Source organism: Littorina saxatilis, linkage group LG16, assembly GCF_037325665.1.
Source record: "Littorina saxatilis isolate snail1 linkage group LG16, US_GU_Lsax_2.0, whole genome shotgun sequence".
NCBI classification, from domain to species: domain Eukaryota; kingdom Metazoa; phylum Mollusca; class Gastropoda; order Littorinimorpha; family Littorinidae; genus Littorina; species Littorina saxatilis.
Window position 1 is genome coordinate 36,439,657 of NC_090260.1, and position 13,133 is coordinate 36,452,789.

Here is a 13,133-nt window from a genome sequence, read left to right on the forward strand (position 1 = left end):
CATGGATACCGCTACGCTGCCTCCTCCCCTGTCCCAGACCACCGCCCCTCTTTTCGGCCTGACGCTGCCTCCCTCTGTGACGTCAGCACCTATGGCGACACCCTCGCTGGTTGCGGCGGTGGTCAACGCGGCAGAGACCTTGCTGGGAAGGACTGCGCAGGGCGGTCCTGTGGCCGTCACCCCGTCATGGCTGGCCCCCACCACGCCGCCCACCGGGCTCTCTGACCAGGTAGGCCATGTTGGTAGTGTACAGCGACCACCCCCCCCCCCCCCCATCGTGTGACAATCCGCCCAACCCTGTCGTGCTTATAGAATATTCTTACAATTGTCCCTTGAATAATTGAAATCCAAACGTGTTCGAACAAATGAACTTGCTATGTTGGTAGAGTACGGCAGCCACTGATTGAATGCGTTCAGTACACTGAAACCAGATCAAGATGCTTATCTAGCTCAACATGAAAAGCAAAGGATGTGTCATGGATATAAATGCCCCCCCCCCCCCCCCCAAGAAAATGACAGAAAAGGGAAAAGGGACACGAAGTTGTTGTTGTTGTTTTGTTTTAGCTTTGTTTCTTTTTAAAGCTACTTTGCCGGAAAATTAATGGCATAATCCAAGAGAACACATTTTATTTGCCATTTGAAAAACGCAATCAGCATTACAAGGACTAAATATTTATGTCAGTAACGGAAGTGCAGTGTTGCTGTTCTAGTATTGTAACGATAATTACGTTTTGTTCCTGTATCTTGTAGGTTCGATGCATGGTTGAGAAATGCGTTTGCCACATTCTTCCTGTTTGAGAAGAACATTATGTGTTATTTGAGCTACTACTGCAAAAGAGAGATGGCTCACTCCAGCCTCAAAGGGAATCCTGTGTGAAGGCAGCCACTGATTACATTTTGAACGTCACATTTTGAACGTCACAGTTTGATGATTTTGACGCCTCGCTTTCAAAATTCAAAGGTAGGACCAAAGGGAGAGTGAGTAGGCTAATCTCTCTTTACAGTATTGTTGATGTGTCGCTTTCCTTCTGCCATCTCAAGCGATCCAAAACCAAGGTTGAGAAGAAACGGTTGTGTGCTGTTTTGTGACTGTGTTGAGTTTTGGATGAAACTTTCCATGAATAACCCTTTCTTGTTTTTGAATCCACGTTTGAGGATTTGTTCGACTCCATTGCAGCAACGGGACCCCCCTTTTTTCTGAAACTAACTTCCTCTTTAGTTTCTCTGCCCCCGTGTTCTCCCTTGCATACTAACATGTCCAAGCAAAGCGTCATTGTGTCTGTCATATGAACGCACACCTCACAGTTTCACCCGCAATTTAGAAACTTGTTTTTGCGAATGACGCCATGCAGACGAAAGCATGCAGAACAGACAAATGTTTATTTCCTTTTCGTCTCAACTTGGTTCAAAACGTTTATGCGAATTAAACGTTCAGTACATACAATGAGAACCACAACAAAGCAAAATTACAAATACAATATCACACACACACACACACACACAATATAGAATGCAAGTTTGTTTTTCTACCTGAAAACACACCAGAATTAAAGCTAAGCATTCTGCCGAATTGACTTCTTAACCGTTTAGAATAACAACAGTAATACTGTGAGACTTAATTTTTATCAAGCGGTTGGCAGCAGTTCTGTGCCGTCGACATGGCTAAATGACATTTTAGATAATTCAGATTCCCAATGAAGTTAACCAAGTTCTAATTATACATAAGTAAGATTTTTCTAAAGTTGACCAACTGAAATCTAAAAACTGAAAGGAACTGAAACCGAACATAAATTTTGTACTGAACTTCTGAGGTGATGCAACTCGTGTGGTCGCTATCACTAATTATTGACACCACCCTATGCAGGTGACACGGAGACCGTGGCAGGTACCGGCAGTAGAAGCGTCGGAACTCGCCGGGGAAAGAAGCGAAGCCAACTCAGAACATCGCTCGGAAGGTCCAGCCTATAAACCACTGTGAACTCTGCACTTGGCCCACCAATAAACCACTGTGAAATGTGCTCTTGGCCTGCCCATAAACCACAGTAAAAGCGGCCCTTGTGGCGAAAATAATGTACTATAAGAGTATTCTGCGGTTTGCTTTGTGTTTATGCCAAAAAGCTAAAAACCATTGGCCTGCTGTCCTCTGCATGTCCATGTGAACGACATGACAGCATAATGGCAGTCACCATTGGAATGCAAATCTCGACGAGAAGAAATGTGCAGCAAGAATGGAAAGCTGTGATTGACAAAAAAAGACAATTAATAAAAGCAAAATAAAACTTCCTAGATTTCTTACATGAAAGCGTTATATTATGTATTTATAAATGAAAGCGTTAATGTGCTGTTTCTGTAAGTCATTCGGAATAGCTACTTGAAACACTGTAGCAACCTGTAAACGAACATCGTAATATTACCAATACTTACACTATGACTTTTTGGTTCAAAGGTTGTTAAAAGTAAATATTACTTGTGGTTTTGTGTACTACACTTTATGAGAGATTGTATTTTGGTGGACAATAAACGTCTTACAACACACTAACGTTGGCTTCGCTTGTTATATTCGGTGCATGGGATAACCATTTCAATTAATTCTGTGTTTGTTTGTTTGTTTGTTTGTTTGTTTGTTTTGCTAAATCTGTCACACGTCACATAAATCAAATAGAACAGGTTAACTGTCTAAGTATGATCAATAATCAAAAAAGGTTTCATCATAGACAAAAAGAAACATTCACTAAAACCTCGATCTATCTTACAACTAATTCACACATTATGAAACATTGCACGCGACCATGTTTCAAATCCTTTACACTTCGTCACATTGTGTTCATGTTGCATCATTGCTAGTGCCTACAAGTGATAAGGATATTGGGAGAAGTGGTAGGGAGGTATGGAGATAGGTCAGTCGATAGCGGCGCTGGCTTCAAAATCAGTGTGTCGCTATCGGCTTGGGTTTGACCCCCATAATCGGCGAGGGATTTATTTCCCAGAGTCAACTTTGCGCAGACTTTCCTCAGTGTCCGAAGACCCCCGAGTGCACACATGCGCGCGATAACGATCCCTAACTCATAGCGAAAGTCTCAAGATATGTACAAAGGCTTGCTCCTGCAAGAAAATAATGGGTAGCACGTACCACACCGTAGCACGTACCACACCGTATGGCAGCTCTTTCTCCTCCGAGTGAAAGCAACCCCGATGTGTCCATGATGGTACCCTCAGAGGACTATAAGATTTACCGTATCATAGTCCTCACCAGTTAGGACTATAAGATATTACCTTACCTTACTTTACCGTATCATAGTCCTCACCAGTTAGGACTATAAGATATTACCTTACCTTACTTTACCGTATCATAGTCCTCACCAGTTAGGACTCTAAGATATTACCTTACCTTACTTTACCGTACCATAGTCCTCACCAGTTAGGACTCTAAGATATTACCTCTCCTTACTTTACCGTATCATAGTCCTCACCTGTTAGGACTATAAGATATTACCTTACCTTACTTTACCGTATCATAGTCCTCACCAGTTGATATATACGGCGCAAAGGGTGAACTCACGAACGGAGTAAATAAAATCAAGTTTGGCAATGTCAACATGATAAAATGCCAGCAACGAAGAGGAACCATGCACAGTATAGTAGCCGACTAGGGAACACTGGAAGCCCCGTGAACAATGAGTTAAGTGCATAAGTGGCCTTTGAACACAAAATATCTCTTCTTTGTGCATGACCTCGAGATTTGGCACCCCCACATAATGGCTTCTCATTGATGTTTAAATTATTGAATGTAATATGTATTTCTTGACTGGTTCGTTGATATTCTGCTCAGAACTATGATAGGATTTGCGCCATATATGTACTCATTATTAATTATTAATATTGTAATTATTATGTATATAGTAATAATAATAACTGGATATTTTTAAGTGCCTAACCCTATGGCTCTAGGCCCTTTACAGAATGCCGTGTGAGATGGAATTTTTTGGGCCAGTAGATCGCTGCCATTTCGGCGCATATTTACCTTTCAAGGGCCTATTATTCCACACGGGTATTTGGTGGACATTTTTATCTTAAGCGAAAGACACAGACATGTTATCTTAAGCCTAAACAATTTTGCTTGGAAAGACCCCTTTGTCAATCGTGGGATCTTTAACGTGCACACGAAGGGACCTCGGTTTTTCGTCTCATCCGAAAGACTAGCACTTGAAGCCACCACCTAGGTTAGGAAAGGAGGCAGAAAATTGCTAACGCCCTGACCCAGGGTCGAACTCGCAACCTCTCGCTTCCGAGCGCAAGTGCGCTTACCACTCGGCCACCCAGACACTATATCCCCTCAACAAAACCTCCCATTTCATGTTAAGCGTCATATGTGCACAGGGTGTATCTTTCTGATTGGGTGTTTGTTTGCTGTTATTTCAATTGTATGTTTGATGTTATTTTGTATGTTTGTGTACCGTTTGTCATATTCTTGCTTGCTTGTTACTTCGTTTTCTTGTTTGTTTGTGTGTCTGTCTGTGTTTCCTCGTTTGTCTGCCTCTAATAAACATTTATTCGACACTATATCATTTAATTGTTTATCGTGGTGATTGGTTTGGAGGAAGATATGTAAACTATGATCAAATGTTCCTTGTTGGGTCTCAATATAATTATGGTATCATATGACTAATTGATTCCCTTTGCACAAGAAGAAACAAGTCGCGTAAGGCGAAATTACTACATTTAGTCAAGCTGTGGAACTCACAGAATGAAACTGAACGCACTGCATTTTTTCACAATGACCGTAGTCCGCCGCTTGTGCATAACGGAGTGAAACTGACGAGCCTGTTCAGCGCGGTAGTGGTTTCGCTGTGCTGCATTGCACGCTTTTCTGTACCTCTCTTCGTTTGAACTTTCTGAGCGTGTTTTTAATCCAAACATATCATATCTATATGTTTTTGGAATCAGGAACCGACAAGAAATAAGATGAAATTGTTTTTATTTCGGAAATTTAATTTTGATCATAATTTTCATATTTTTAATTTTCAGAGCTTGTTTTTAATCCAAATATAACATATTTACATGTTTTTGGAATCAGGAAATGATGTAGAATAAGATGAATGTAAATTTGGATCGTTTTATATAAAAAAAAATTATTACCATTTTAATTTTCAGATTTGTAATGACTAAAGTCATTAATTAATTTTTAAGCCACCAAGATGAAATACAATACCGAAGTCCGGCCTTCGTCGAAGATTTCTTTACAAAAATTTCAATCAATTTGATTGAAAAATGAGGGTGTGACAGTGCCACCTCAACTTTTACAAAAAGCCGGATATGACGTCATCAAAAGTATTTATCGAAAAAAAGAAAAAAAACGTCCGGGGATATCATTCCCAAGAACTCTCATGTCAAATTTCATAAAGATCGGTTCAGTTGTTTGGTCTGAATTGCTCTACACACACACACACGCACAGACAGACAGACAGACAGACAGACAGACAGACAGACAGACAGACACACAGACACACAGACACACAGACACACACATACACCACGACCCTCGTCTCGATTCCCCCTCTATGTTAAAACATTTAGTCAAAATTTGACTAAATGTAAAAAGAAGCCATGGAAAACCCTTGATGCTAAACACAACATAGGGGAAGGGCCCCGAATATGGACAACTTTTTGTTTCATGCTGATAACTAGCTCGTTTATTTTTATTTTTATTTATTTTTTTTTTTTTGCAAAGAAGTGTCATTTTGCGCTTTGTAGCTGTTGTTCTCTCGTTGTGTGGAGTTAACCGATAGGCTTAATTGGAGAAAATTAGCGTTGATAAATGTTCAGCAAAAATTGAATAGAGAAACATTCACAGCCGGTCAATATTAGAAGCCCTGGCGAATCACGAATCATTGTAAAAAGCCCACTTTACTTCTGAATAACATATGATACAACTCAGTGTGCGCGGCAGACTATTTCAAGTACACTCTTCAAAAAAAGTTAAGGATCGGTTGAAAAAACGGATCTAATTATAATAAATTGCCAAAAAATTAAACATCGACATAGTAATCAAAAGATTAATGTGTTTCAATTAACAAATGAACAATCAGTCTTGACCTAGAATTTTGTTTGGCAGGCAGAGTTATTTCCCTTTGTGGGACTTCTCAAAAGCTTCTGCATTTTGGAAGAAAAAGGGTGTTTTTTTTATAGCCCCATGAAATTTACGGAACGCATGCCAGGGCAAAAGATTGTGATGCACGTGCTACAACAGGGTCCTGCCTATGAACATTGCTCACCAGCTTGTGTTTAAAGGTTGACACGCTGACACAATTATGCACAGCAGCAACATGCCCCCACGAAGAAAACTGAGCGATTTGGATAGAGGAAGGGCAATAGGATGGCTACAAGACGGTGTTGCTGCCAGGCAAGTGGCCCAGAGGCTTGCAGTGGCTCCCTCTGTCATCATCAGACTAAAACAGAGATTCCACGCAACTGGAAGAGTGCAGGAGCGACAACGTTCTGGTCGGCCCAGAGTCACCACACAAAGAGAGGATCGCTTCATTCAGAGGCAGGCCATGCAACAAAGAATGACTACGGCAAACAACATTAGGCAACGCCTACAAGCTACCACCAACACTGTTCACAGTTAGTGGTCAGACGATCCGAAACCGCTTACACAACTTTGGCTTGCGTGCAAGCTAGGCGTCCAGTCCGAGGAACAACCCTGACTGCTAATCACCGAGCAGCTCGCCGAGCCTGGTGCACTCAACATGTGAGGTGGCAACGTCAGCAGTGGGCTCAGGTGTTGTTTACAGATGAGTCCCGCTTTTGCTTGGAACCTGCTGATGGTCGCATCCGAGTGTGGAGGCGTCGCGGAGAGCGCTTCGCAGAAGGCGCTGTTCTGGAACGACAGCGTTTTGGCGGAGGCTCTGTGATGGTCTGGGGAGGGATCAGCACACGTCTAAGGACACCTCTGTATCATGTAGTGGGCAACTTGACCGGTGTCCGCTACCAGAATGAGATCCTGCAACCCCTGGGCGTTCCAGCCCTCCAAGCGATCGGCCCTCGTGCGATTCTTCAGGATGATAACGCACCTCCCCATCGCTCTGCAGCTGTAAACACCTTCATCCAGCAGGGTCAACAGGATGCTGTTGCCAACAGCCTGGACCTGAACCCCATAGAGCACATATGGGACGAGCTTTGTCGTCGGTACATCACCCTCCTCCTGCCAATCTGGATCAACTGCTGCAATGGCTCCAGCAGGAGTGGAATGGAGTTCCCAGAGCATTCATATGCAACCTGATCCACTCCATGCGCCAACGATGTGTTGAATGCCTGGCACACAACGGAGGACACACGCGTTATTGACACTGATTCGATATTCACATTGTTGTGAATTCCATTTTCGAGGGTTGTCACGTTTGACACACTATAGCTAAATTGTCGCTGCCGCGTTCGATCTTTACTTTGTTTGTCATTACTCCTTGGTTGTTCAATTATATAATTTTTTAAAAAAATGAAAGAATTCGGTCTTGTCTGTTTTGTGTGGCGTGCTTGTAAAAAAGTGATCCTTAACTTTTTTTGAAGAGTGTATAACTAAGATTTATTTGTTGCGTTTCGATGAGAACAATATTTGAAGCACAGCAATGTAAGAAAAAGAAAGAAACTAAATTAATTTACCAATGTTCACGTCAAGAAGACTGTTTGGTATATATTTTTGAAAGCTTATTGCATAACTAAAACCAGTCTTTATCTGTTCTGCTCTTTCCTTCTATTTGTTGAAGGTGGTCAATACTTTGAGATTTTGCTATTATTTTGCTTGCGCCAAAAAGACGGGACCAACACTGCTAATATGTAACACTGACAGTCTTAGCTGTCATGCATATATAGCAATGTTTGTGTGTTAGCAGCTATGCATGCGGACAGAAACTAGTCCGTTTTAAGCGTCAAATGAAGAGTAAACGATTACAGAAGTGTAAAAAGTGAAAAAGCCAAACGGTTGTGCGGTTTGTACGTCCACAGCTGACATGTGAAAGTTATCCAGAAAGGGTTAATGTGGCGAAGAAAGTTGTGTTGAGCGCTTTAACACCATAAGTTTGCCAGAACAAGAGGTGGTCAATAATAGGATCCGGTCCATCGTAGGGACCTCCTCCTAAAACAAGCTCAGAGTGTTATAAAAAGAAAGACGGTACGTTTTTGTCCGAAAATTAAAGACACCCTCGGAAAAGAAGTTGTCCATGTACTAGAGGTTAAGAAGTTGTCCAGGTACTACAGGTTAAGAAGTTGTCCATGTAGTAGAGGTTAAGAAGTTGTCCAGGTACTAGAGGTTAAGAAGTTGTCCATGTAGTAGAGGTTAAGAAGTTGTCAATGTAGTAGAGGTTAAGAAGTTGTCCAGGTACTAGAGGTTAAGAAGTTGTCCATGTAGTAGAGGTTAAGAAGTTGTCCATGTACTAGAGGTTAAGAAGTTGTCCATGTAGTAGAGGTTAAGAAGTTGTCCAGGTACTAGAGGTTAAGAAGTTGTCCATGTAGTAGAGGTTAAGAAGTTGTCCAGGTACTAGAGGTTAAGACGTTGTCCATGTAGTAGAGGTTAAGAAGTTGTCCAGGTACTAGAGGTTAAGAAGTTGTCCAGGTACTAGAGGTTAAGAAGTTGTCCAGGTACTAGAGGTTAAGAAGTTGTCCATGTAGTAGAGGTTAAGAAGTTGTCCAGGTACTAGAGGTTAAGAAGTTGTCCATGTAGTAGAGGTTAAGAAGTTGTCCATGTAGTAGAGGTTAAGAAGTTGTCCAGGTACTAGAGGTTAAGAAGTTGTCCATGTAGTAGAGGTTAAGAAGTTGTCCAGGTACTAGAGGTTAAGAAGTTGTCCATGTAGTAGAGGTTAAGAAGTTGTCCAGGTACTGGAGGTTAAGAAGTTGTCCATGTAGTAGAGGTTAAGAAGTTGTCCATGTAGTAGAGGTTAAGAAGTTGTCCAGGTACTAGAGGTTAAGAAGTTGTCCATGTAGTAGAGGTTAAGAAGTTGTTCAGGTACTGGAGGTTAAGAAGTTGTTCAGGTACTGGAGGTTAAGAAGTTGTCCAGGTACTAGAGGTTAAGAAGTTGTCCATGTACTAGAGGTTAAGAAGTTGTCCATGTAGTAAAGGTTAAGAAGTTTTCCAGGTACTGGAGGTTAAGAAGTTGTCTATGTAGTAGAGGTTAAGAAGTTGTCCAGGTACTGGAGGTAAAGAAGTTGTCCATGTAGTAGAGGTTAAGAAGTTGTCCATGTAGTAGAGGTTAAGAAGTTGTCAATGTAGTAGAGGTTAAGAAGTTGTCCATGTAGTAGAGGTTAAGAAGTTTTCCAGGTACTGGAGGTTAAGAAGTTGTCTATGTAGTAGAGGTTAAGAAGTTGTCAATGTAGTAGAGGTTAAGAAGTTGTCCAGGTACTAGAGGTTAAGAAGTTGTCCATGTAGTAGAGGTTAAGAAGTTGTCCATGTACTAGAGGTTAAGACGTTGTCCATGTACTAGAGGTTAAAAATTTGTCAATGTAGTAGAGGTTAAGAAGTTGTCCAGGTACTAGAGGTTAAGAAGTTGTCCATGTAGTAGAGGTTAAGAAGTTGTCCATGTAGTAGAGGTTAAGAAGTTGTCCAGGTACTAGAGGTTAAGAAGTTGTCCATGTAGTAGAGGTTAAGAAGTTGTCCAGGTACTAGAGGTTAAGAAGTTGTCCATGTAGTAGAGGTTAAGAAGTTGTCCAGGTACTAGAGGTTAAGAAGTTGTCCAGGTACTAGAGGTTAAGAAGTTGTCCAGGTACTAGAGGTTAAGAAGTTGTCCATGTAGTAGAGGTTAAGAAGTTGTCCATGTACTAGAGGTTAAGACGTTGTCCATGTAGCAGAGGTTAAGAAGTTGTCCAGGTACTAGAGGTTAAGACGTTGTCCATGTAGCAGAGGTTAAGAAGTTGTCCATGTAGTAGAGGTTAAGAAGTTGTCCATGTAGCAGACGTTAAGAAGTTGTCCAGGTACAAGAGGTAAAGAAGTTGTCCATGTAGTAGAGGTTAAGAAGTTGTCCAGGTACTAGAGGTTAAGAAGTTGTCCATGTAGTAGAGGTTAAAGGCACAGTAAGCCTCCCGTAAACCATCACAGAGCTCCCCGAGCGTCTAAATACAGTACAAGCATACTTCCATTTGAACGCTCACCGAACGGGAACATCCTGGCTGCTTTCTGTCGAGCGTGAGACATTTTCCAAGAATTTATTTTCGTGGACTTGGTCCTCTACAACAATGGCGCCTCGTTTTGGTGCTAGACCTAACTTTTAAAATCTAAATAATAAATTGACAGCTTGTTACACAAACATTCTTTAATCATAAAAGAATTCGTTTTTCATCAAGACAAGATCAGAACAATTCGAAGTTGTGAAAGTTTAAAAAAAGAAAAGCCCGGAAGCAGGGTCACGCAAGGGTCGTGGCAGACGACGGTTTTATCAGTGCAAATCGCCGTTCCTCTCAACAGTCAAAAGCCATCGCTAGAGTTCTTGTGAACCACAGCCGTTGTTTCGTGCATAAAAAACGTGCTTTTGTAGATAAGCTCACGTCGAGTCGCATTCAAATGACTAACTATGACGACTGCATTGTGAAAAGGGAAAACTGGATCACACGGGTTCACGATGGCTCAGGGGTAAGATAAACCACGCAAAAATAAATTCTTTGAAAATTGTTCGCTCTTTACGGAGGGCACCTAGGATTTTCTCAATTGGTGAGTGTTTAAATGAAAGGGTGTTTGTACTGTGTGTAAAAGCCTGACCGTATCTGTGATGGTTTACGGGAGGCTTACTCTGCCTTTAAGAAGTTGTCCAGGTACTAGAGGTTAAGAAGTTGTCCATGTAGTAGAGGTTAAGAAGTTGTCTATGTAGTAGAGGTTAAGAAGTTGTTCAGGTACTGGAGGTTAAGCTTGTATAAGAAGTTGTTCGGGTACTGGAGGTTAAGAAGGTGTCCAGGTACTAGAGGTTAAGAAGTTGTCCAGGTACTAGAGGTTAAGAAGTTGTCCAGGTACTAGAGGTTAAGAAGTTGTCCAGGTACTGGAGGTTAAGAAGTTGTCCAGGTACTAGAGGTTAAGAAGTTGTCCAGGTACTAGAGGTTAAGAAGTTGTTCAGGTACTGGAGGTTAAGAAGTTGTCCAGGTACTAGAGGTTAAGAAGGTGTCCATGTAATAGAGGTTAAGAAGTTGTCCAGGTACTAGAGGTTAAGAAGTTGTTCAGGTACTGGAGGTAAAGAAGTTGTCCAGGTACTGGAGGTTAAGAAGTTGTCGAGGCACTAGAGGTTAAGAAGTTGTTCAGGTACTGGAGGTTAAGAAGTTGTCCAGGTACTAGAGGTTAAGAAGTTGTCCATGTAATAGAGGTTAAGAAGTTGTTCAGGTACTGGAGGTTAAGAAGTTGTCCAGGTACTAGAGGTTAAGAAGTTGTTCAGGTACTGGAGGTTAAGAAGTTGTTCAGGTACTGGAGGTTAAGAAGTTGTCCAGGTACTGGAGGTAAAGAAGTTGTCCAGGTACTAGAGGTTAAGAAGTTGTCCAGGTACTGGAGGTTAAGAAGTTGTTCAGGTACTGGAGGTTAAGAAGTTGTCCAGGTACTGGAGGTTAAGAAGTTGTTCAGGTACTGGAGGTTAAGAAGTTGTTCAGGTACTGGAGGTTAAGAAGTTGTCCAGGTACTGGAGGTAAAGAAGTTGTCCAGGTACTAGAGGTAAAGAAGTTGTCCAGGTACTAGAGGTTAAGAAGTTGTCCAGGTACTGGAGGTTAAGAAGTTGTCCAGGTACTGGAGGTAAAGAAGTTGTCCAGGTACTGGAGGTAAAAAAGTTGTCCAGGTACTAGAGGTTAAGAAGTTGTCCAGGTAGTAGAGGTTAAGAAGTTGTCCAGGTACTAGAGGTTAAGAAGTTGTCCAGGTACTGGAGGTTAAGAAGTTGTCCAGGTACTAGAGGTTAAGAAGTTGTCCAGGTACTAGAGGTAAAGAAGTTGTCCATGTACTGCAGGTTAAGAAGTTGTCCATGTACTGCAGGTTAAGAAGTTGTCCATGTACTGCAGGTTAAGAAGTTGTCCAGGTACTAGAGGTAAAGAAGTTGTCCAGGTACTAGAGGTAAAGAAGTTGTCCATGTACTAGAGGTTAAGAAGTTGTCCGTGTAGTAGAGGTTAAGAAGTTGCCCATGTAGTGGAGGTTAAGAAGTTGTCCATGTAGTAGAGGTTAAGAAGTTGTCTATGTAGTAGAGGTTAAGAAGTTGTCCATGTAGTAGAGGTTAAGAAGTTGTCCGTGTAGTAGAGGTTAAGAGGTTGCCCATGTAGTAGAGGTTAAGAAGTTGTCCATGTAGTAGAGGTTAAGAAGTTGTCCAGGTACTAGAGGTTAAGAAGTTGTCCAGGTACTAGAGGTTAAGAAGTTGTCCATGTAGTAGAGGTTAAGAAGTTGTCCATGTACTAGAGGTTAAGAAGTTGTCCATGTAGTAGAGGTTAAGAAGTTGTCCATGTAGTAGAGGTTAAGAAGTTGTCCAGGTACTAGAGGTTAAGAAGTTGTCCATGTAGTAGAGGTTAAGAAGTTGTCCATGTAGTAAAGGTTAAGAAGTTGTCCAGGTACTGGAGGTTAAGAAGTTGTCCAGGTACTAGAGGTTAAGAAGTTGTCCAGGTACTAGAGGTTAAGAAGTTGTCCAGGTACTAGAGGTTAAGAAGTTGTCCAGGTACTAGAGGTTAAGAAGTTGTCCATGTACTAGAGGTTAAGAAGTTGTCCAGGTACTAGAGGTTAAGAAGTTGTCCATGTAGTAGAGGTTAAGAAGTTGTCCAGGTACTGGAGGTTAAGAAGTTGTCCAGGTACTAGAGGTTAAGAAGTTGTCCATGTAGTAGAGGTTAAGAAGTTGTCCAGGTACTGGAGGTTAAGAAGTTGTCCATGTAGTAGAGGTTAAGAAGTTGTCCATGTACTAGAGGTTAAGAAGTTGTCCATGTAGTAGAGGTTAAGAAGGTGTCCAGGTACTAGAGGTTAAGAAGTTGTCCAGGTACTGGAGGTTAAGAAGTTGTCCAGGTACTGGAGGTTAAGAAGTTGTCCAGGTACTAGAGGTTAAGAAGTCAAGAATAGGAGTTATGTGTAGTTCTTCAAAACTAAAAATATTTTCTTGAAAAGTGCAGCACTTGTCTTTCAAGCCGTTTTTTTTGGCAGCCGCCTAACTTAG

The 13,133-nt window shown here is 41.6% G+C and overlaps 1 protein-coding gene across 3 annotated transcripts in view; it reads left to right on the forward strand.

The window, feature by feature from the left end:
- The window catches only part of LOC138950971 (mucin-2-like), a 40,171-nt gene that overhangs the window by 21,338 nt on the left and 5,700 nt on the right, over nt 1-13,133 (forward strand). For all 3 annotated transcript variants that reach the window (XM_070322685.1, XM_070322683.1, XM_070322684.1), the window contains exon 7: nt 1-229. This exon is cut by the window's left edge and continues 632 nt beyond it. In XM_070322685.1, coding sequence (XP_070178786.1) covers nt 1-229 — 229 coding nt within the window. The remainder of the gene's footprint in view (nt 230-13,133) is intronic.